This window comes from Dermacentor andersoni, chromosome 1 (genome assembly GCF_023375885.2).
Source record: "Dermacentor andersoni chromosome 1, qqDerAnde1_hic_scaffold, whole genome shotgun sequence".
NCBI lineage: Eukaryota > Metazoa > Arthropoda > Arachnida > Ixodida > Ixodidae > Dermacentor > Dermacentor andersoni.
The window spans coordinates 198,910,010-198,935,233 of NC_092814.1; the positions used below are offsets into that span (position 1 = coordinate 198,910,010).

The 25,224-nt window shown below is 43.3% G+C and overlaps 1 protein-coding gene and 2 long non-coding RNA genes across 4 annotated transcripts in view; 2 read left to right on the plus strand and 1 right to left on the minus strand.

Annotated features, from left to right (window-relative positions):
• Gapvd1 (GTPase activating protein and VPS9 domains 1) overlaps positions 1–8,379 on the plus strand; it is a 189,215-nt gene extending 180,836 nt beyond the window's left edge. Inside the window, exon 20 of the mRNA XM_055062940.2 lies at positions 802–8,379. Within this exon, the coding sequence (XP_054918915.2) occupies positions 802–1,210 (409 nt within the window). The 3' untranslated portion in view covers positions 1,211–8,379. The remainder of the gene's footprint in view (positions 1–801) is intronic.
• The window catches only part of LOC129380842 (uncharacterized), a 45,741-nt gene that overhangs the window by 11,522 nt on the left and 8,995 nt on the right, over positions 1–25,224 (minus strand). The window lies entirely within an intron of this gene.
• On the plus strand, positions 17,222–23,088 carry LOC140218973 (uncharacterized). 2 transcript variants are annotated; one of them, XR_011895197.1, is made up of 3 exons: positions 17,222–19,561; positions 19,693–19,875; positions 20,691–23,088. It is a non-coding gene; the product is annotated as an uncharacterized lncRNA (long non-coding RNA). The 2 variants fall into 2 exon arrangements; XR_011895199.1 differs by having other exon boundaries at positions 17,418–19,875; positions 20,691–21,608; positions 21,674–23,088.

Consider the following 25,224-nt stretch of genomic DNA (forward strand, 5'->3'; position numbering starts at 1 on the left):
CCAAGAACAGGCACCTAAGAGCTGCACTCTAAAAGAAGTGATCGGCCACAGTGTCCAGGCAGCCATGTCAGCACCATTGTTACGAAGATGGAAATGGGCCACGGTTTAAAATGAGTAATGGCTTGTGCTGAAAGCAGATCAAAACATGCTCATCTGCTTCTTTCACACTGGGCATGCAAGCTTTGTTTCTTGGAAACACAACTGAGAGCATGGAAAATCAGACGTGCAAGTGTGCAGTGTCGTTTTTCATATCTTGTGGACTTTCTTCAGAGTCCAGAAGAAACAACCACGTAAAAGACAACATCATGAAAATAACTTCACTGTGTGTTTCTGAGCACAATCTACAACTTTTAAACTCAAAGTTAAGCCCTAAAACAAATATTGAAAATTTTGCATGATTGAACTTAGCTAATTATCTAATTGCACTTCAAACATTATCTGAGTAACTGAGGGCAGCTAAAAACCATTTGCTGCTGGTCTCCAGAGCCTAATATGTACTACATTTTTTAAAGCTTGTTTCAAGTTATATGAAACACCTGGTACGTGTTCCTGCAGTTGTGTAAACCATGCACATTTCACCAAAGTATAGAATCTGCCAGAGAACGCACATTGCAATTACTATATTTCATTTGTTGCTGACTGCACAAAGAATGGCATAGAGAGGCTAGAGACCAGAAACATTAAGACAAGAAAATTCTCTAGTGCCGCAAAAATAAAACTACTTGTAAAAACTGGCTGTATGGCTCATGGAGATGCTACGCTAGAAATGTCTAGAGCAATTCTATTCTTCTTTATCTCCAGGGTGTTGCACCAACACATACAGAAGCTGTCACGAGTTGTCACCGTGGAGCACCGAGATCTGCGCATCCCACGGGCCTATCATGCTGAGAGCCCCTGGCCCAGTGCTCAAGCTCAGCTAGGGGCCCTGGCAGCCCACAAAAGCCCACAGGACAAAGTGGCCTGTGTGGCGGCTTGCTGTGCCTCACTTGCCAGTCTGCTATCAGCTGCTGCAGGTGCACCAGCAGCAGCTGATGACCTTGTGCCCGTGCTTGTCTTCGTGCTCATTCGTGCAAACCCACCGCACCTGCTCTCTACCGTCCAGTTTGTGGAGACCTTTCAGCGTGCCACTCGGTGCTGCCAGGGCGAGGCTGCGTACTGGTGGACCCAGTTTTGTGCTGCTATTGAGTTCATCAAGACAATGGACTACTGAAGCTCACACTGCTGGATTGAACTTCCTTAGTGCACCTAATTTGGTGGCTTAAGGCAGAGGGGGAAAAGAAGAAAGCAAGGCCCAGCTGTGCCTAACGACTCCTCCTTGTCTTCTTTATAGTAAAGGAGAAATGATTTATGGCATGCACTTTGAGCTTTTCACTGGCAAGACAATTTATAGAGTACAGAGCTCAAAAATAGCTTTGATATGCTGTCATCTGTAGTGGCAGTTAACAGTCATATATGTCAACAGTTTTGTGCATATACATATGACTGCCTTTGTTTGAAAAAGAAAGTTATAAGACCTGTGAGTAAAAGGGGCATTTTCCCAGCAGGTGCAAGATTTTATGGCTACAGCTTTTTCAAGTTTGTAGTTGTGTGTAAAGAGCTGTGAAAGTGTCTTACTTTTGCAGCTTAGTCCAAGTAGCTCAAATGACATTACCTGACAAAAAAAAATGTAAGGTCTACAACTAAAGTTGCACTTTTACAATAACATCAGCTAGAGTGGTTTGCTTGTGTGTCCCCTCAAAGTGTCAAAAATATTAAATGAAGTTGGCTTTGCTTGATGGATCTTATAGCACATTTATATGATGCAACAGTTTTCACATATTCAAAGATGACTCACAGGGAACTGCTTAAACTAAATTTAGCCATGATATAGATGAGGCACATACTCATTCTTGGAGAGCAGGGGGTTAATAAAAGGGCGCATTGAATTGTTATAGGTGGCGGGCATAGTTTACTAGAGTTCAGGAATGGGCTAATATCTCCTTGCGCTTATGTGCAATTTAACACCAAAGAATAACATAATTACATTAAGTGACATGAGTTACTGAAGCAATAGGACATTATCCTGAATCAGACCACACATGTTAGCTCAAGAGCTGTGTACAGTTGACGTAATGCAGGCATGGCACTGTAGTGGCATTGCAAGGCACACCAACGTGGGTAGTGGCTGTGAAAACAAGGTGTTTGAGTTGTGTCCTGCTAAGTGGAAAGGGCTAGCTTATTGCTTTCCTTAGCGAGTAGGTTGCATTTGGCATAGATTGATTTGTGCCATCTCAGTGCTGCATGCTACTAGGTTCGACCACATGTTATGAACCTTAGTGGTGTGGGTTGTGTGCTTCCAAATGGTAAAAAAAAGGCTGCAAGTTGCTGGATGTCCACATTTACACATCTGGACGCGTTGCAGCAAAAAGATAATTTTTCATTGCATCAACTAACACTTTCAACTTCATACTTGTACTGATTGTACTGACTTATCCCACTCTTCTTGTGTGTTTACCCAGAAAATTGTCATGATGAGAACTCTACCACTTGGGCTAGGTTGTGGTGTCATGGCATCTGGGATGATAACAGATTAGTTTGAGTGGCAGAGGTTGCTATGTATGCTTTCTCAGCATGTCAAGTGCAAGAAGGAGTGACCATGGTTCTAGTGACACAAGTTTACATTGTAGCAAATTATAAGCAAATTGTGTTATTTAACATTTTGTGTTCACCTCAATACAGGGCTTGGAGCACGTGGGCAGAGAGTATTCTTTTATGGTGTAAAGTTTGCATTATGCATGTGATATAAATTATCATATGTTGAGAAACGAGGATGCTTATAACTTAAAGTAAGCAAGCTTATGTGCTTATTTTAAGTAAGCAAACATGGAACAATGCAGCTTTCCTAGTATTTAGCACTCTGCAGGAATGGTAAAATGCCAGGATGCAATGCCTCCTTAATTGTCTGGCAGTAGTAAATGAGTGATATGTTGTGTTATTCCTCTACATGTAATTAACACCTTGGCTGCTAAAACCTGAGTAAGTTGTGTATAGCCTATCGAGCAATCTGAATTGTTGAAGCACGCAGCTTGGTCTACTGATAGTAGTACTTTACATTGATGAAAATGCTCGCGGCACAAAAGTGGTGTGTGCATTTCAATCTATGCACCGACCACATTTTCACTTTTGTCTGCAGGGAAGTTACGTGCGTGTTGGTATTCATAGCACATTAAAATGAGCAAAGCCAGTAATCTGCTTTGGTGTCGTCACGTTCATGCTCAAAGCACTCAATACATTTTCCTTGTGGCTGCTGCCAGCTACCAATATTCGATTGGCGTTAAAGGTGGCTTCAGCCGCATGCTTTTAACTTGGGAATAGCTTTTAGGCACTCCATATGATGCACATAATCTTATACTGAATCTGTGTTAATAGTGTGCCTGTGTTATCAACATGCTGGCTTGTGTAATTTTTTTTTTTTCAGTCATGAGATGCTTTCAAAGCTTTTATTGGCTACTACAGCCAGTGCATGGCCTGTAAAGCATTCTCAGGTGTACTGTTCTTCAACCCTGTCTGCAACTACTGCCATGTAGCTCTGAGCATCAGGCTGCTTGCCGAGGCAGATAGAAAATTCTGATGTTTTAAAGCTCCCGCCATCTCTAAACTTATGTCCATGATAGAACTGCTTTTCAGCATAAGACTTGCACACTACAGAAAAGTAACACATGAGAAGTTATTAAATCTGACAGGGTAGGAATTGTAATTTTATGTATAGGGGTGCTTAGGCACCTGCCTCTGAAAAACACCAAGTAGAGCTCTTACTGTGTTGTCATTATACTACAGAGAGCCTGTAATTGTGTCGGAAAAGCAAAAAGCATGTGCTGCAAGATTATGAAATGAAATCGATAATGAAGATCTATTTGAGTGTGTGCAGTGAGATACCTAATCAGAGTTTATGCTGGAAGTGCTATGTTTGAGCGCACATATCTTCAGTCCCATGAAAAAAAAAAAAAAAACTAACATCAACACATATGTTAGCATCAAGCACAAAACTGAGGCTTCACTACCTACATTCATCACCTGCATTAGTCCTGATGGGCCTCATCCACCCTTGCATGGCATGCAACCCCTGGCCCAATCAAATGCAGGTGCAGTGCAAAGCAATGCAGCAGCTGAGACGGGCAGTATCACTGCAGCTTCAGATGCTTGCTGCAGAAGATGGTGTTAGTGAAAACGAAGCACCTTATTGACAATAATTTGTTTCCTGCATGAAGATGCCACAAATGGTTATTATTCAGGCAGCAATACCCGGCATTTATCAATCAATCCACAACTATAGGCTTATTCAAGATAGCCCATCATCGTGTTGCGACAATTGGTTGGTTTAGGCAACCAGTGCTTGGTGAAAGAAGCCCATGAATTTTAATATTCCCATTAAGGTGGTTTTATTTATTTATTTACTATTTTTGCAAAAATTGGGTCAGAAGGTGACATGAGAATGCACGGGCCTGCATTAGCAACTTCACCCATCCAATACCGCCACATGCAATTTGCATGCAGAAACGTATCCTGCAGGCCACTTGGTATGGAATGGTATGCAAGAAAGCTACGCAAGCGTCAGTAGTTGTACAGTACAGAAAGGAATGCCAGGAAGGTCATTTGTTTGAGTATAAGCACTTTATAAGTCAACACATGGATCTTATTGTATGCACCGATACCTGTCGCGTAAAATAGATTCGCGTAATGCTAAAGTCTCTTGTTCATCAAACATTCAGCTCCTTGGCTGATAAACATAATACAGTGTCGCAAAGGCATTTCAAAGGCCCTTGAACCTGTCTATAGACTCAATGACAAAGTGAGTACTGCTACAGAGCTTCAATGGCCATCAAATCAATAGTAAGGAGTAGAGAGAATCGCATGGAAGTCTATTGAGACCTGGGAGGCATTCAAGCAGTATACTCCTACATCCTTGTCTTAACATGTTGACACTACAAGCTTTCAGTTTGTCTATGCTTCCTGAACTAGTTAAGGAGCTGCACTTGTTCATTTGACCTGTTGAATTCTTTGTGCAAAATCAGTTGACAGAATTCCCTGCACTTACAGCAGAGGTAGTGCAGCACTCATGCAGGAGTTGCCGGGCTGATTCTATGTGAACATGAAACATGCGCTTAACAGCCATGAACTAGTCATGAAGTGTAGGACAAATATAATGGATCTTACACTAACATGCTGCAAATGAAGAATTTGGGGAGAATAATAACAAATAACTTATCTATTTTATTTTCTTGCATGAAGAGAGAGAGCGAGAGAGAGACTTTAATGGTACAAAATTGCACTGGGGCACTCCCCGATGGGAGGCCTCAGTCGTGGTTGGAGACCTCAGTCCAGGACCCCAAGAGTGTGGCGTTCACACTGTTATGCAAATACTGCAGTCATGATCATTGTTGCCATAGCCCAATAACAAAACTAAGCCTAATCCATGGAAACTGCACAAGTGCATAAAAGAAGCATAAAAATATGAAAATTAACTTTGGTACTCTGAATATATCTTTAAAAAAGCACTGCACAGCAATAACATACACTTTAAACTTTTTAGATTCATTTTTGTAGCTGGTTGCTTTCAGAGATGCAGAATTGTCGCTGGCAATTATTGTGCTGCAAGAATTTGGTGTCAGATTATTCAAACACTTAAGTGGCATTTAGCTTTCCCATGTAGTGGTAGCACAAATCCTTCCAGTTGATAGTGTTTAAGAACCTTGGAGTACATTGACTCCCATAATGTGCCCATACGGTGCAGCTATGTTTGAGGCCTCTATCAAAAATGATGCGAGGCATTATGTGCATAATTATCCTGTGAATCTCTATAGAAAATTTTGGAGTGCAAGTCAAGAAATATTTCAGCCAAAGTATCTTTTACTCCATCATTAATTCAGCGTCAGTCTTCATTTGAATGATTCATTGGATTCTCCAAGCCAACTGTCCTGCAAGGCTTCATTCCTATCGAGGACATTCCTGAAGCAATGGGCACTTGTGGATAGGAGGCATGCATGAGTACAAAGGCACTGGTTAATGCTGTGAACTGAGAATTGTTTTTTGATCATTTTTTTTTTTTAATTTGGGAAATTTACCATAAGGCATACATAGCAAAAAAAAATTAGCCCTGTATGATACAAGCACTGAAGTCTAGAAAGATCTAGCTCTGCTAAACCTGTCCTTCATCATCCCTCCTCTTCATGGAGTGGTTAAAAAAGACAAGGACTGTTCAAACTCCGAGCTGTAAAGAGGCAGAATCCACTTATGGAGTCCAAATAAATAGCATCTTTCCTTTCATTTTTGAAAAGACACCGGGCCAGGTCTGTGGACAAGAGAAAAGATTTCTTGGCTGGAGAAGGGCCTTGAGGCAGCTGATTTCGGAATCGTTGCCAATTTTCGTTTCATTCATCCAAACAATTATTTATTTATAGCTGTGCATAATGTTATGTAAAATTCACCTAGCAACCTAGAAATGGTTGAAAGAAATAATTGCGTGTTCAATCTTCTAAAAGCAGCCTTGGGTGGCATGTTTTGCAACAAAAATAACAATCAAGCGCACATGTCGGTGAGACAATGGCCTACTGAAAGAGCACTAAAGGGACACTAAAGAGCCACGTCAGTTTAGTCAGGTGAAACACTTTTCAAGACTTGATTTGCATTCATTTGGAGGAAAAGAGGTTGGTTTTCAGTAGATGAAATGAAGAGTAAAGTTTCTCCTTGGGTTTTCCATTCAAATCGCTACGCCAGTACATTAATATGAAGTATTAAAGTATTTCACGTGCTTCAAAGTATTTTCACATGCTTGGGCCATCTTTTTTAACAATTTCTCAAAACTTGGTTTATTTTTTTATTCCTTCAGTATGCAATGTAATCCTTGTTTATTGATGGACACTGTTAAAGTCTCGCAGCATCACAAGCAACTAGCATGGAAACCTAAGCCTTTCTCATATTTTGCATCTTTTCTGGTATACCAAGGCTGTGCTCACAATAAGACTGAAATTAGTGCCATAGGTTTGCAGGCACCAGTAAAGGAATGCAACAAGGTGCGCCCGTGTTGGGTTGAAAGCTTGTTCAGAAGTGTCAGCTATTTTAAATAACCATCATATTGTGTGCAGTATTATCAGTCATTTGTTGTTTATTTGCAAATCATTGTATTTTCCATATCCGTTGGTTAGCTAAAACACAATAGTTGCTGTCCTCACCATACTATTGAACAGTGCATGGTGGTTTTAAGTATGATTAAATGACAAATCAATTGAGGCATCTTAGCAGCCCTAATTGACATCAGTAGCAAATGCACATCAAATAACATTTTTGAAGGGATCAGTGCAAGTCGTGGAGTGTTAAAAGCAAAGCAATATTTACTGGCTGCATCCCCCCCCCCCAGCTTTTCAGGATATGAAATTCACTGAAGTCAAACTAGGTTTACGCTTACCTTGTTTTGTGCGACACCATTGCAGTACATAGGAAAAAGCCGTTGAGCATAGTTTAAAATACCACAAGCGGTAAACAAGACTGTATGAACTGTATACAGAGAAGTAAACACCCGTTTGGGGGGGTGTTTCTTCCAATTCCTCATTTCTTTCCTTCGTTTATGCTCATATTTGGCTTGCTTCAATGTACCCTATCAGTGCCTATTTTTGGCAGCCTGGTTATTAAAGTTAGTATGAATACTTCAGTGCATCGTTTGGCAATGCTTGGTGACTAAGCATGCTAGAAGTCCATATATAACGCAAGTCACTAGTTTATTTCACACAAGTAATTTTTTATTACTTTTGTGTTTTGTGGATGGACACAATGTGACCATGTAATTGCAAGTGCAAAAGTGCCACAAGATTTTGTTTGTGTTCTCGTTCAGAGAGTGTTAATCAAATGCCAGAAGTATTGTGCAAGCACCTATTTTTTCTTTTTTTTCAAGTGTAGATTTATTTGTTGACTTTTGAAATGTATGAAAAATAGTTAAAGGTTATGTGCATAAGCATATACCTATATTCAAGAAAAGGTTTGCTGTGAACACTGTTGATCAGTCTTGCTGTACAATCAAGTCAGCTCCAGGCCCATGTGTGCTGATTTTAATCTATGCGACAGAACGCAATGTTCTTACTTATTAAAAAATAGAAGTAAATATTATCATTGGCAGATTGTTCATGTATATCATTACAACAAGAGTATTTCTTGACACATGCACATATAAATTAGCTTAATACAGTGGTTTATGTAGTACTTTTTTGCTATAGTTAAACTTGAATGTGTTGCTGTTTGTAATCATTTAATGTCAGGATTAACCACCAGCTTTGTTTTAATGCTGGTTAGTTTTGTGAGTGAGATTTTTGTATGTCTGAGATTAATGAAGCAGCTTGGTTGTATTTTGTACCATTGGCTTCTGTTTATTGATACTGGGGTGCTTCTGCTTGGTGAACATCACAGTAGCATTGCAAAAACCTATAAGTCAGTGTCTGGCATTAGCTAACATTCTTACTCTTGTCAAGATGCTTCAGATGCCTCACATTATTTCATGTCCTTCCGAGTGAGAAGCAGTGCCAGTCCTTATCACTGATAAGCACTCGGATAAGGGGCTCGGAGCATTTTCTGGAAATTCAAGTACAGAAGTAGACAAACATCACACAGCCATTGATGTTCGCAACACAAAAAGCACACACTTTAGTGTATCCCTGTACATGCCAGTAGAATTGCTTGCATACTTGGCAAGAGGCACAGAACAATTAGGGGAGGGGGGGGGGGGGGGGGGGGGCACATGAGGTTCATTATCACAGCTGCAAGATCTCTAGGTTGCAAGACCCACTGAGTGATATGCAAAGTAGTGCTAGTGCTCAATTTGCTTGACCTCTCGCTCGTTCTCTCTCACTTTCAAGGGACATCATGCTTCTGAGGGTAATTCCCTTGCTTCCACAGCCAAGTGGCTGCAAGGGCAAAGATAAATGAAATACAGTGGAGTAGAGGAATCTAAAAGCAAATAGTAGGCTGTTTGTTCAGTCTCATGTATAATGTGTGCAACAAAGTACAAGGGCAAATCAGAAAGTCATTGCCCCTATTTTTTATTAGCCAAAATAAGGTACATACAGGTAATTACATATATATACATACTATTCTACGTACCTTACACTCTTTCTCCACCTAGTCCACACACTGGTTCAGATATTTGTCCTATTGCAGCGCTACATTTGAGATGCCCCCGTGGTAGAATTCTTACGCACGTGGCCTCCCCGAAAACTCATTGTCATGCAAGTCTTCACGACCTTTCGCAAACTTACTTTATTGATTTATTGACAACGCTATCACCTCACACTTCACAAAGGGAGACACCTTTCCCCATATGTGGACTGCATTTCCGTATGGATTTGCTTGGGCATTTGTCCCTTGCTCCATAGAAATCGAATCACACTTTGTTGCTCGTACGCCGTGGACATGTGAAGCACAACCGCCATCTTCAACAGCCGACAGCTGCACCGTGCCCCGGAGCTACCGGCAGATAAGGCCGTGCCGGTCCAAGAAAGGTCCACTGCTGGGAATTGATATGTTAAATTCGCATTTACAGCTGTAATTTGGCTAAAAGGAAATAGGGGCAAAACTTTCATTTGCCCTCATATATAGCTCTGGTTTTGCATGTCAGCTAAGTGCACATTGCCAAAAGTATGTTTATGAAGCAGCCTAGCTTTTTGCTGGTGACCTAATAAACATGACACCACTGGACAAGCTTATTTATTTCATGAGTCTTGGTTCTTAACTTCAAGTAGTTTTGTTACTGCTAGTACACTGCTAGAACGGGTGGACTAATTTGTCTTACGCCACTTGCTCCTTAACAGCTGCCACAAGAAAGAAAAGTGCATTGAGAAAAGCTGGTGGGGTTATCAGGGCAGTAACTTAATATACCGCAAGCTCACTAACCACAAGGGTCATGATCACTATACTGGCCTCTCGAATCGCACTTGACGGGATCAAAGCGTCAACTGTCCAGCTAGATAACGGGTCGAACGCAGTTGAACATTTAAAATAAACTTTAATTACACTAAGAATGTCAAAAAAGCAAGTTAAAAATACACAAAACGTTCAATTTTCGACCCGTAAAAATGTGGTCCGGTCTCTAGGGCCGGTGGGGCAAGTCTGCCCATCCCGCGTTTTTCGAACCGCGGTTTCCATCCCCGCTGTTGCCTCCAGGCCCGGGAAACATCACCCGACACCTCGAAGTGTCGTCACTGGGTCACTTCCAGGAACCGAACGGAGGGAGCGGGTCCTTTCTCTCGCGCACAGCTCGGGGTCCGCGGGGGATCAGTGAAACAGAAAGCAATAAAAGTAAGGAAGGCTCGCTTCCCTCTTGAAAGAAAAGTCCGGCTGTGCGTTTGCGATGCGCACAGAACAATCACTATTAGTACGACACAACCTCCTCAAGGGGCACTCATTTTCTGTCTCCCACATTGCTAACTGCCAGGCAGAGCTGCAAGTATATGTTGAGTATGATCCTTGAGCATTTTGTATGTTCCCCTCACTGCAGTACATCTGCTTTTTGCACTTCTGATGGACATTCATAAAAACTGCCTTAGAGCTAAAAGGTACCTTTCCCTTTACTTTGAACCCATGTGATTAGTTGCCAAGATCAAGAAACCAAACTGTTATCTCTATGATTAGTTGTAAAGCATCCCATCATGAGTAAGCTATCTTTTGAAAGGAGCTGAGATTCATCCATTTTGACTGTGATAGCCTGCATTATTGATTGTACAATAAAAGTGATTCTAGGCATGGAAGCTATTACTTTTCGGTAGGATGTCTATGTGGGCAGTTGTTATTTGCAACAAGATGGTGGTGCAATGAAGCATTGTCAAATTGTGAAACACTTAAAATTTATTTTGCCAACGTGAGCTCTGCTTTTGAAACTGTTGATGAAAGAAATTTTAAGGTTTTACAATTTCACAATACTTAATGACCGCCATCTTTTTCCACTGTGTTTCCATGTCTCTTAGGGGAGCCGGGCTGATTGAGTAAGGTAAGTTGTGCTATTAGTATCATGTCGTGTACGGCACTTTCTTTAGAAGTATTTTGTGCAACTCCACGAGGTGTGAGCAGCTGTTTCTCCCTAGGAGGGCTGTATACGTTTCTTATGAATAATTCACATTGTGCCCTGCATTTGTGTTTTGGCATCAGGCAGATTGCTGTGCTATGTAGTGTTTTGCGAGTTATCATGGCAGTGAGGTCTTTTCTGACGAATGTTGTGTGCATTGTGTAAGCACCATACACTGGATAGCCTGTAAGGGGGATATGCTGTCGAGTTCTTAATTGAGCAAGACATCTGGATTCTTTTCTTGTGTGGTAATGTATTGCAGAAGAAGCCTGTGTTTGCAGGCCAGTTCCCTGCAGCTCCGATCCACTGCTGACTCACTGCCACACCGACAGCTCTTTGCCATGGTGTCATTAGATGGTGACCTAATTAAGAAATGACAAGGAATGAAAGTGCCCAACTCAAGAGATAAGATAGGAACTGTCAAAACTGATCAACAAGGAAAAATAAGGGACATTCGAAATTACGTGAAAAAGACTGATGATGCCGCGAAAAATGGACGCAGCATGAAATCAGTGAGAAGGAAACTTTGCATAGGACAAACCAAGATGTATACACTGAAAGATAAGCAGAGTAATATCATCAGCAATTTCGAAGGTAAGTAAAAGCAGCGGAAGAATTCTATACTGACCTATACAGCACTCAGAGGAGCCACGATACCTCCATTCAAAGCAGTAATGAACAGGTTGCAGAGACTCCTTCTATAACTAGCGATGGGGTTAGACGGGCCTTGCAAGACATGAAATGGGGAAAAGTGGCAGGAGAAGATGGACTACCAGTCGATTTAATCAAAGATGGTGGAGACATAATGCTTCAAAAACTGGTGGCTCTCTATACAAAGTGTCTATCGACTTCAAGGGTCTCAGAGAACTGGAAGAATGCAAACATTATACTAATCCACAAAAAGGGAGACGTTAAACAATGGAAAAATTATAGGCCCATTAGCTTACTCCCAGTATTATATAAAATATTTACCAAAATAATCTCCAATAGAATATGGGCAACGCTGGACTTTAGTCAACCAAGGGAACAGGCAGGTTTCAGGAAGGGATACTCTACAATGGATCACATCCATGTCATCAATTAGGTCATCGAGAAATCCGCAGAGTACAATCAGCCTCTCTGAATGAATGAATTAATTAATGTTTATTTGACAAAAAAAAAAAAACGAAATCTCTGTCAAAGAGGCTGACAAAAAGGCTTGAATGCCTAAGTATCAGTCCCCTTCCCCGACCCGTTCCCAGTGCACAACACACTCAAGCACACAGGGTAAGCATGCATGGTTACAAAGTGGATACATACACAAAAAAAATGAGAAGTACGTGAAATACGTAACAGAAATACTGAATGCGATTTGTGTACAAAATAATGAACAGTTATACCTGAAGTGACAGCAAATACATGTTCACTTTTTTTTTTAAGTGCTTGGGGACGGTGATTCATTTATTATAGTGAGTAAGCCCAGGTGATGATTCAGAAAATCTGCAACTATGAATGCCTGCTTTTGTATGCCGTAATTTGTACGGCTCTTGCCCTTGTTGTAAGTTAATTGCCTTGTGTTGTATTTATGTTCATTCGGGAGGTATGCTTTAAAAAAGGCGCTTTCATTGAGTCTTACCACTTTAAATATTACAATGGCTGTTTTTTTGTTAAGAAGGTTTTCTATTGTTAAAATACAATTCTTGAAAAGCGGAGCGGGGAGTGGCTTCTGTAGGGCGCATTCTCAATTACCCGAATCATGCGTTTCTGCAAGGTTAGTAAACTATGGATGTTGGTTTTCGTTGTGGTACACCAGACAAACAATATTGGAGGCGCGAATGCAATAGGCTATAGTATAATTGTTTTTTTAATCTAGAAGGTAATAGATGCTTTAATTTATTAATAACACCAATGGATCTTGCAATGCTGGTTTTAATATTGCCGACATGACCGGACCAGTTTAAATTTTCTTCAAACATAACACCAAGGAACTTCTGGGACGTAGAACGTATAATGACTTCATTACGGAATTGTAATACTAAGCTATCATCAATACCCTTGTTACGAGGCCAAAAAATAATGTGTTTTGTCTTTTTAGTGTTTAATTCTAACTTTCTTGCTCTAAGCCAGTCTGAAAAATTACTGAACCAAATATTTGCTTCTTGCTCGAGAGTAAGCAAGTTTCCACCAGAAAAGAAGATATTAGCGTCATCAGCATACATGATTATGTCAGGTGTTAGAGGCACGTTTGTGATGTCATTAATGTATAATCAAAACAGAAGTGGCCCTAGGATGGGCCCCTACGGAACACCATATTTGATTTCACCCATTGCTGATTTGGAATGACAAATGTATGTGCACTGTAGTCGGTTGGTTAAATAATTTTTAATTAGGTTAAGAGCAGTTCCCCTAATGATGTACTCATTTAACTTTTGTAACAAGATATCGTGTTTAATGGAATCGAATGCATTTTTAAAGTCAAGAAATATTCCTATTGTGTACAGCTTGTCCTCAAAGTTACTTAATATTTTTTCTTGTATCTTTAGCATCGCCATTTCAGTACATTGGTGTTTTCGGAAACCGTATTGCTTTTCTGTTATAATATTATTTTGGCTACAGATATTTAAAATTATTTCGTTAATGACCTGCTCTACTATATTGGAAAAGATTGGGAGAACTGAAATTGGTCTGTAGTTGTTCACGTCATTCTTGTCTCCCCTCTTAAAAACTACCAATACCTGTGCAATCTTGTAATTCATCGGGGAATGTGCCAGTACACAAAATTAAATTGCATATGTGTGACACTGCTTTACAAATATGCAGCGCCACAGCTTTTATTGGTTCTGCCTTTATGCCATCCACACCACATGCAGTGGAATTCTTTTTAGAACTAAGTTACTTATTTCAGCCTCAACTGTTGGTGCAAGAAATAGCGACTTGCTCATACTACATGGAATATAAGACCTGTAAGTTGGCCTATCAGCATCAAATGCGCTACATTGTAAGATATGCTGATTAAACTTATCGGCCAGTGCAGTCCCTGTGAAAGATACGCCTTGATCCGTAACCTCAAAAACAGAATTTCGGTCACTGTTTGGAAGCAGCTCATTCAAAGTTTTCCTAACTTTTTTCGGATCATTAAGAATATGAGTGAACTTATTCTCATAATACCTCTCCCTTGCCAGCTTGCTTTATATCACGGCCTAATTTATTCCTGACCCTTTTTGTATTTCATTAAGTACTCTGGTTGCCTTGTCTTTAAAAAAGTTGCTAAAAGTCTATCGCGTTCCTTTATTCGTTTTAGAAGCGCAGTGTCAACCCACCGGTTTCCTGCATTTCTTGCTTCTTGTAGCTGCTCTTAGAGGGAAAGCTTTGTAATAAAGGTCTTTGATTATGCCGAGAAAGCGATTAAATGCCTTGACAGGATCCGTCAATGCGTATATTTCAGACCATTTCGCTTTGCTGACTGATGCTTCAAAATCAGCAATCGTGTTCTTAGTTATCAATCTGTAGTGTAAGCATGAACACACACTTTTTCGAAGCGGAAGGCGTGAACTAGGCTCGAAATAAGAGGTTGTGAGTAGCCGTGGCCCATACTTCACTAAGCCGCGCGTTCTTTGCCACTTCCTCGAAGTCAGCCCGCCCGATCCTGCGAATCCACACTTCTTTTTGCGTTGCGCCCGCCGGACGGCAAAGCAAAAAGCTTTTTGCCCTCGCTGTGTCTGTTGCGGCAACCGAAGGCGTAGCAGCATGGCATCGCAATTAAGTTCTCGGCCCTACACATTATATTACGCTAATGCACTCCGTCAGTCCGCCTGCCGTACTTTCGTCGCGCAGGCCCAACAATGGAGGTCGGCGCGCGCTGGAAAGAAAAAAATATACAAAAGCGCGGCGCCTGCTTCGCGCTCGAAAGGAAAAAATATACAAAAGCGCGGCGCCTGCTTCCACGTGACAAAGATTGGCCAATGGGGAAGCGGAGGAGGCTGGGGCGACAGGAAGCGTGGAGGAGGACGCGCCAGGGTGAGCGGGGTGGCGGAAAGATCTAAGAATGGCGCTACTTTTGAAAAATTGAGGGGCTTTAGGCGCATTCGGGTTCTGAGTTCTGTTGGTTCTGTCATGGAGCGAGCAAAAGAAAAGCTCACGGAAAATGCCCACGTGCGCAACCTTGTCGTAGTAGCAGGTGGGCTAAATGACGTCCTAAACAGGAAAGGGCCAGGACTAGCCCAGCGCTTGGCGAAGGGGGTGGACGACTTGCGCGAGCTATCCCCTCCGGTGCAGATCGTGGTGTGCAGGGTGCCGGAGGTGCCTGTGAGCCTGACAGTCACGTACAAAGAGCCGTAATGGCTGCCAATGAGGCAATATGGAAAATGAGCCGAGAGAAAGGCTTCGAGGTTGTCGAAGTAAACAGGGAAGTGAGAAGTTGTGGTGGTTTTAAACGAGATGGGATCCACTTCAATTACAGGCTAGCACGAGAAGTGGACTGGCGACTTGGGGGTCGCGCTGTTGCTTTTTTAGGGGGCCCGCGGGCGCTCAGGATGTCAGAGTAGGTAGTAATGAAGAAGGTCCCCTAGGGGAACATCAGCTGAGCGTCGCCGTCGATAAGAACAAGAGCTCGCCATGCAATAGGCTACGTAAACATGCAGGGCGGCAGACGAAAGGAAAAGTGGGCAGAGATTGAGGAGCAGTTACATAGAGAACAAATAGGGGTGTATGCGGTTACAGAAACGCACCTTAGAGACTCAGAAGAGCCGCCAGTTATTGAGAATTATATATGGGAAGGGTGCAACAGAACTAAGTCGGAAAGAAAGGGAGGGGGAGTCGGAATGCTCATCCATCAGGGAGCCAAATGGAAAAGAGTAAATTCACAATGTCAAGAGCATCTTTGGTTATCAGGTACAATGAGTGGGAAAGAAACTTGGCTGGGAGTAACGTATTTGTGGACCGGAAAAAATTGCACAGAGAAGAATAAAGAGTTAGTGGAATGCATAAGCGCTGATATTAAGGGTTTCGGGAATGGTGCTGAGATTGTCCTATTAGGTGACATGAATGCCCACATACAGGATTTAGATGGCTATACCGACAATAACGGGAAGTCAATACTAGACCTTTGCGAGCAACATAACCTCGTGATCGTGAATACAGGGGCTAAGTGTGAAGGACAGATCACGTGGGAAGTGGGAAACCGGCAATCGACCATTGATTACTGTCTGATGACAGAAGGAATTCATGATAAGTTGAGAGAAATGGTCATCGATGAGGAAGGGTTTAACAGCATAGGGAGTGACCATAAACTCATCATTTTGAAAATGGGATATGTAGTTGGGAAAGAGAGCAAGGAAAGCACAATGGCCAGTCCAAATTCGAACGCTGAACAAATAGCAAATATAGTCACTAGAGTTGAGGAAGAACTTGGCAAGTGGCCAAGTAAGGAGTGGGAATATGGTGAGCTTCTAAGTGTAATAACGACAGAAATACGGAAAGAGAAACAACATGTTCGTTGGAAAGGAAAAAAGAAACCGAAAAGCTGGTGGAACAAGGAGATACGAGAAGCGATCGCCGAACGACAGAAAGCATCTCGAGAGCACAGGCAGGCAAAGAAGGCGCAGTTGCCACAGGATGAAGTAACCAGTAAATGGGAAATATACCAGGAGAAAAAGTCTGTGGTTCAAATACTGGTGCAAGCAAAATTAAAAGGTGAAAGTGAACGTTGGTTGTCAGAAATACGTGAGAAAAAGAAGGCCGCACCTAGAATAGCTTGGAATCACATAAAATTATTAGGCAGAAACTCAACAACAATACAACAACATATCCTAGACGAAGATGAAAACAGACTGGAAGGTGAAGCGGCAATAAATTACATCGAAAAAGTAACAGCCGAATCTTTCCAAGGCAAGGACGAGGTTGTATTTGAAGAAAAAAAGAGCATGAAAGAGACCCAAGTGGAAAAGGAGCTGGTGCTGACACATTTAGACTGGAAGAAAGCGGAAGAGAAAATTCCTAAGCGCACAGCCACAGGGCTGTGAATTGGGACCAAAAAGTAAGGAAGCTCTGGTGAAAGCAGTGGAAAAAACTTTAAAATATAGACGAATACCAGACAGTTGGCGACAATGTAGAATGAATTTAATTTATAAAGGTAAGGGGGAGAAAGACAGAATTCACTCGTATACCATTACATCGGTAATATACAGGCTAGCAATGCAGGCAATCAAATTAAAGCTTCAAGCATGGGCAGAGAATAATGGCATTTTGGGAGAGCTTCAGAATGGCTTTAGAATAGGTAGGCGTTTGGATGATAACTTGTTTGTTCTTATTCAGTGTATTGAAATATCAAAAGCAGATCGAAAGCAGACCGTTGTATGTGGCCTTTTTGGACATTACAGGAGCCTATGACAACGTAGACCGCAACATTTTGTAGGATATTCTGGAAGGGGAAGGCTTAGGTAACGATTGTCTACAGCTTTTGAGAGAGATTTACCTAGAAAATACCGTTTGCGTTGAATGGGAAGGGATGAGGAGCGCGGAGAAAGTTCATATCAACAAGGGACTGTGGCAGGGGTGCCCTTTATCCCCGCTGCTGTTTATGATGTACATGGTGAGGATGGAGAGGGCGCTAGAAGGAAGTAATATCGGGTTTAATCTCTCATACAAACAGGCAGGTACAGTAATAGAGCAGCAACTCCCAGGTTTATTTTATGCAGACGACATTCTGTTGCTAGCTAAAAGCAAAGTGATTTGCAACGTCTGGCTAATATCTGTCGACAAGAAGGCAAGAATTTAGGTTTGAAATTTAGTGTTAGAAAATCAGGTGTTATGGTATTCAATGAAAACAGTGAACAGACAGTGGAGATACAGGGCCAAGAAATACCTCGGGTAACAGAATATGAATACCTTGGTATATGGATAAACGAAGGCAATGGATATATGGAAACACAGGAAAAAACCATAACAGTCAAGGGGAAGAGAAATGCAGCCATAATGAAGCACAGAGCGCTATGGGGATACAATAGGTACGAGGTCCTCCGAGGTATGTGGAAAGGGTAATGGTTCCAGGACTTACTTTTGGAAATGCGTATGTTTGCTTTAAATCAGGGGTACAATCAGGACTCGACGGGAACCAAAGGTCAATGGGTCGCCTCGCATTGGGCGCTCACGGGAAGACTACATATGAAGCTGTGCAGGGGGATATGGGCTGGACTAGTTTTGAAGTGAGGGAAGCTCGCAGTAAAATTGAGTATGAAGAACGGCTGAGGAATATGGAAGAAAGTAAATGGGCTGGGAGAGTGTTCAGGTATCTGTACAGGCAAAACATTGATTCACAGTGGAGGAAGAGAACTAGGAAGCTTACCAGCAAGTATGCGGCCTGTGGGGTGGGCAACACAGCAACAAAGAAGGTCAAGCGGAAAGTCAGAGAGGCTGAATTAATCTCACGGGTGGCGGCAATGGAAAAGAAACCTGCCATGAGTAACTACTTAAGAGGAAAAAACGATATCAGGAAAGAAACCATTTATGATAACTCAAAGGGAAGCTCATTACTTTTCGAAGCGAGATCGGGATGCCTTAGAACACGCACCTATAAAGCGAGATATAAGAAGGAAGAAGAAGCATGTGCTTGCTGCGGTAAAGCTAGGGAAACGACGGAGCATATTTTATTAGAATGTCAAGACGTCTACCCAGCGGTCGATTTAGGCACCACTGGCCTCCTTGAAGCCCTTGTGTTCAGCGGGAGCAGTGGTAAAGCAAACAGGTCCGCAATAGACATTAGTAAGAGGCGATTGGAGGATTGGTGGAAGAAAAGTATGGAAACGACAAAAGACGGAGACGTACAAAAGCACAGTTCGCAATAGAGGATCAGAAAGTTGGGACGTGGTAGTTCATAGAGTTTTTTTTTTCTTTTTTAATTGGTTAACCTAGGTAGGATATTAGGCAGCATAGTAGCAAGAGCTTGGTGGCGCAACCCACCGCCCCGTTCCAAAGGGGACGCTCATAACATCCATCCACCCATCCATTCGGGCGCAGAGAGCGCGCTGTCACGTGGAACCTCTAGGGCGCCGCTACAGTGTTAGGGAAGTTAGTCTTTATTCTATGGTTAGGGTGGCTAACACTGTAGCTGAACCTAACAGTGTTCTAGAACACTGTAGGCGCCACCCTGTTGCTACTGGTCAATGTGGCCAGCGCAATTACTAATGAAAGAGCTGAAAACAAGTACAGGTCACCTTATGCTTTGTCATCTGAAAACGCATACCTGATGGCTTTATGAAGGTGGTGCGTTAATATTAAGTTTACAGAAAGCGATCGCTAAGTCCGTGACTTATGTAAATCACGATGTACGCATTCATGCAATAAAGGATGACGCGAATTTCGGTTTCGAATCTGTTTTTTGGATGTGTAGTAGCTTCGTACAGTTTAAGTTTTACATGCGATCGCGCATCGACATCGGACGCTATGACACACTCGTGCCTTATGTGCCACCGAAGCCCCGAAGTGCTCTGGCATATACCTTCACATGTAAGTAAACGAATGTATCTCTTTGTTGAGAATATCACGCGAGTAGGCAGCTTTTGTGGTGCATCACAATCGTTTGAGAAGCGTCACAGTAGAGCATTTTTCTACATGCGGAGCGGTGTTTTTATTTGCAGGTTTCCCTTCAGTAGGAAATTGCTGGACAGGCGGACCAGCGCACTGGAATTGTACTGGCGAAGCCACAAGCAACTCAAAGAATCTGTTTAATTGTTGCAATTTGAACAATCATGCTTCTACAAAGGCCACAGCAGAAAAACAGCCTGATGCCGAGTATTTCTGTGCCACGAAGTAATCAAGAGGTGAGTGCCAAATGCGGACGAAATCAAGTGCATCGAGAATTAGAACGACAGAAAGCTGAGCTAGTTGGTAGGGGTTCATTATGCAAAACAGAGGTGAGGCGAGCAGACAGGAGTAGAGAAGTGGGCGGCGCTCGTGTTATTTGCTTGTAAATACTCTACTCTACTCTGCTCTACTCTGATGCATAACGAGTGCATCAACCCACATATTAATAGCGTAGGTGTTTTATTAACTGTGCAATATTTTCAACACTCCCTTGCATGCCATTTCATGTGGAATATCTTTTCTGGTCACAAATTTGTGCAGCGAATCTATTTGCATGATCGACTCCGGGCCTGTGGGACCGTTCACTCTCACTTGATGCTGAGTCTTTTACATGTATCCACAAACTGCAGATATGCACATCAGATCCCTGCGAGCGTTTTCAAAATTCAATTATTTTAGACAACAGGCACATATGCAATACTGACAAAATCTCAATTACCACTAAGCAGCTGGGACACATTTTTGTTGACCATACTCGCAGGTAAAATAAGATCATGTGGACAGCTCCAGCTCATTTTCCTTAAATCAGTGTGTACAAGGGGTATGCAAAAATAATTTTTTCTCGCGCACCAATGATTTTGCTGTATAAGCAAGAGAACCCACCACGTTAGTGTAACGTATCTTGTACATCACACTAATATGTGCTTTAATTTACCATGTGAGATGAGTTACTTTTATGGCTCATTCAGTCATATCACACTGCAAGCTGCATTCATCAATCTTCAATTGGATTTTGCAAATGCTTAATGAAACATGTTTCTCTTTTATGCAGATATGCAATGGCAAGCCCTTCCGTGTGTTCCAAAGGTAAAATTTAAGCTCTAAATTAAAGAAGACATTTCTAGTCAGAAACAAGCAAAAATGGTGAATGCAGAGTATCAGAAGCCCAAGGTACAGAAATTATGAGAAGTGTCGAATGATTTTAAGGAAAGAGTCGTATTTGAAAATGCAAGGCTCTTTAGTGGAGGTCAAGCAAGTCAATATAGGTAGAATTCTCTGCAAAATTATGCGAGTGAGGGGATGTCAAACAATGGGTGAGGAAATGCATTGTTTTTCTGCAAAACAAAGGCTCATTGCCATTGCATAAGTCACTTTAGCATCATGAGACTGCTGCTTGATAAATTCAGAAATAAACCAAAAAACAAGACACGCAAAAATAAAAAAAAAACAATTAAATGATGCTCTCTCCACACTGGGATAAATAAAAACAAACACATAATATCTAATGTGGACATATCAGATGCCTTGTGAAACACTAAAGAAAAAATTCAGTTTCGAGCTATGGCACTTGCCGCATAGATGTGGGGGGCCTTGCACTAATAGTGATAGTTGCCACTGCATTTAGATATTGAAAGCATTCATGCAGACAAGGATTATTCTTTATATTTTTGGCTACCATTTCAAATGCCTCCACCAAGTGTTACAATGCTGCACGCAGCCATACTAAGGATCTCGCAGCAACACCTGCAGGTAAAAAGCAGAAGCAGTCAAAGTGCTGGTGTGTACTGGACACTATGTTTGAAAACATTTAGGCAAGAAGAGTGCAAGAAGCAGACATAACAACTGCATTTATTTCCATAATTCCCCATTTGAATGGCCTTTTCTTTTTGCTTAGACAATGCCTACGCCTAGCCACAGCAGCTCCCTCATACAGACTCCGCAAGCCAAGAGGCCGTGGAGGCAAATACAGGTAAGAGGCAAGAAGCAATAGCACTGGTATCGACATTCATCTTTCTTTCTTTTTCTTTCGTTTAGGCAGCCAGCACACCTCGAACAGCCACCTTGACTGCTGGTGTGTCACCCTAGTCGCCAAGGAAACATTTGAGGGAAAGCGACAGGCAATGTGAACAGCCACTTCCCCATGTAAACGATACTCTTTCTCTTGGATGACTCCTACGCCACGCCACGCCAGCACACTTGTGCACCAAGATGCCGCGGAGGCACGTACAGGTCAGAGGCAAGAAGCAGTGGCACTGATGTCGACATTCACCCAATTTCTTTTTCTTACACTGGGGCAGCCAGCACACCTCGAACTGCCACCTTGACTGCGGGTGTGTCAGTAGATTCCTGTTGTACATATGCTCATAATAAACTTCAGTAAACTTGAACTTGATGATAAACTTGAAGGCAAATGGGACATTGATGCATTGTTCTTTTGAACATTTATTGTACACATACAATATATGTTATACTTTGCAGTGCTACAGAGCGTATTTTGAATTTCCCCCTATATTTTGCACCTTTAATTACGTATGTGTTGTGTGTCCCCCAATGCAGTTCATGTTGTAGCAGCTGCTTTGTCTGTGTATCGCACATTGGCTTAAGCTCGTGATATCCACATACTTCTCTCACATATACAAAATAAAGTTCTATGCAGTCCTCAGTGTTACAACAAAAAATGAAAGTAAACAATCCGATCGTGGAATTGTGTTTATTATAGTGATTCCTGACAGTTACTGACAAGTTGACAACTAGAACTGGTCAATCCGTCCATAGCCTCCTCTATTTTTCAAAAATAAAGGAGGCTATGATCCGTCATGGCAAGGAATTGTATGTATACATAAAAAAAAAGGGGGGGGGGTATGTGTGTGTGTTTGTAGTGGGGGGTATAGGATTAGGGCGATACGAAAAAATGTACCAACACCGTCCTCTAGACCCATTCCGTTAAGGTACCGTAACAAAGCGTATTATGCATAAAGTTCATACAACCAACTCTGATACTACATACGCCAGGCGACGCGAGCTACATTTGCCATGACGCATTCGCGACTGCACCGGATGCCCTCCATATTATTCTCGTTAATCGTGCTCACTGCACCGAGGCAAAAGAAAGATCATGGGCGCAGGTGCCTTTAAAGTATCTCGACCTTGCGAGGCACTGCTGCGCGTGCCAGGGGAGCTGACCGTGCGAACACTCCCTGGCACACACCTGCCTCGGCGGCCCCAACTAACGTACCGTTCTGCTTCGAGCTTTGACCCCCCCCCACTGTCCCTTCGGTGCCCTGCAGTTCCTGCGCCGCCTGCTTTATTATAATCTCAGGTGCTCTCCTGAGACTTCCGTTTGTCGGTTACATGTGCCCTACAGCTGGATCAGTACTTATAATAATAATAAAAAAAAACGATCTATCGTCGCGACGATAGATCGCGAAAGCGGCTTTTGCAACATACCGCGCCCGTGCGAAGAGAATTACGGAACGCCAACGAGGAATCTGATCACAGCTTCGAGCTCGTAACCTTGTCGAGTGACTCTCCTGCAACAGGCGTGACCGCTGAAAACCGCATACCGCCGGAAACTTCAACTGGATCATCCCTCGGTTGCATAACTGCCACCTGTACGGCCAACATGGACCACACCCACACCGTCCCGCAACATAGAATACAGAACCAACTTATAAAGCCCAAACACACGGCTGCACGCACACATCACGACACTACAAGCGAGACGCCATGCCATAGAATAAAGAACAAACTGGCCATGCTGCATGGCTGCTACGGTTGCCGGATTAAAACTGACTACTGTCACCAAGTCTAGGAAGCGTCTCAGGAGCAGGCAACCTCGGCGCGTAGCAACATGGCGGCGCTCTTGCAGTTCCCGATTTCAATTAAAATTAAATTGTGGGGTTTTACGTGCCAAAACCACTTTCTGATTATGAGGCACACCGTAGTGGGGGACTCCGGAAATTTCGACCACCAGGGGTTCTTTAACGTGCACCTAAATCTAAGTACACGGGTGTTTTCGCATTTCGCCCCCATCGAAATGCGGCCGCCGTGGCCGGGATTCGATCCCGCGACCTCGTGCTCAGCAGCCTAACACCATAGCCACTGAGCAACCACGGCGGGTCCCGATTTCAATGCATGGGCCCTATGAGTAGCTTGTCCTCTAGAGTCAGTATAGTAACTCTATGCCTGGGTGACGCGCTCGCTCCACTTTCGCTCCTGCCGGAAGTTATCGCCTTAGGTTCAAGGATGCCGACGCCGCGAAGAAGATTCTCAACATCGGCGAGTTGAAAGTGAAGAATGCGAGATGTCTCGTGATCGACCCTGCAAACCAGGATGTTCGAATGAAGCTGCACTGGCTCCTTCACAGCGTACCAGACGAGGACGTGCGTCTTGCCTTCTCGCCATTTGGGAAGGTGACGGACGTCTCAAGAGAGCTGTGGCGCGCTCACGGCGTGTCTGATAAGGGGTCAACTACGAGGATGGTGACCGACGTTGAACGAAGTTGAAGTTGAACGCTGGCGTGAAGCTCGACGACCTGCCGCACCAGGTGAACGTTGCTGGAGAGCTGGTGCTTGTTGTCGTATCGGGCAGGCCACCCCTGTGCCTTCGCTGCCGTGGCACAGGTCATATTCGGCGTGACTGTCAAATTCCACGGTGTGGTTCGTGCCGTCGCTTTGGACACGACGAGGGCCACTGCGCACGGACGTACGCCAGCGTCGCCGGGCCAGTGAGCAGTGATGAGACGTCAGCACTTCTCATGGATGAGGCCGACGCGGAGGAGGCATCGAAAGAAGCTAGCGGATCAGCGGTGCAGGAGACCACGTCGGCTGCTCCTAGGGCGCATCAGCTGGATGCGCAACCCAAGGATCGCGCATCTCCTGGACAGACGCCTCTACCTCCGGCACAGGACGCCGTGGCGGCGTCAAAGAACGCAGCGGAAACGCCTGACGCGTCTTCGGAGAACGCCACCCAACCGGTGGCGGAGCCCATGGACTTTTCCCCTGAAGGGTCCAGCCACATGGCCGGAAAGCGGTCGCACGAGGAGGCCGTGAGCAAGGCGTCGCAACCGGATGAAATAGGCGGTGATGAGCCTCCTTTTAAAGCAGCAGGTATGAGGCGAGCGTCCTGGAAACTGCGGCCGAACATTCCGGCCGAATCACGGCAGGCGGGGAAACCGCCTCCGTAGTAACGTGCTGTAGATCCCGAAATGGGGTATGGGGGCGTGCGATGTTGTCGTGAGGGTAGACACCATAAGATAGGGTTTCTTTTCTCTCGATATGGCGATCCACCTTCCTGAAGCACTACGTGTAGCGACTCTGAATGTACGAGGTCTTGGAGCAAGAAGGCGACAGTGTCAACTTAGTCGCCTTCTCTTAGAAAATAATCTACACGTGGTGGCAATCCAAGAAACCAAAATTGATAGCCAGGAAGCGACTGATCGAATGGTGTCCACTTTCCGTCAGCATTACGATGTTTGTGTGTGTCATTCTGTCGGTGCCTCTGGTGGTTGTGCCCTTTTCATCCGCAATAGTGTCGGTATAACTGTGCAATTGCTCTTTTCGTGCCAAAGTGGACGCCTGCTGGTT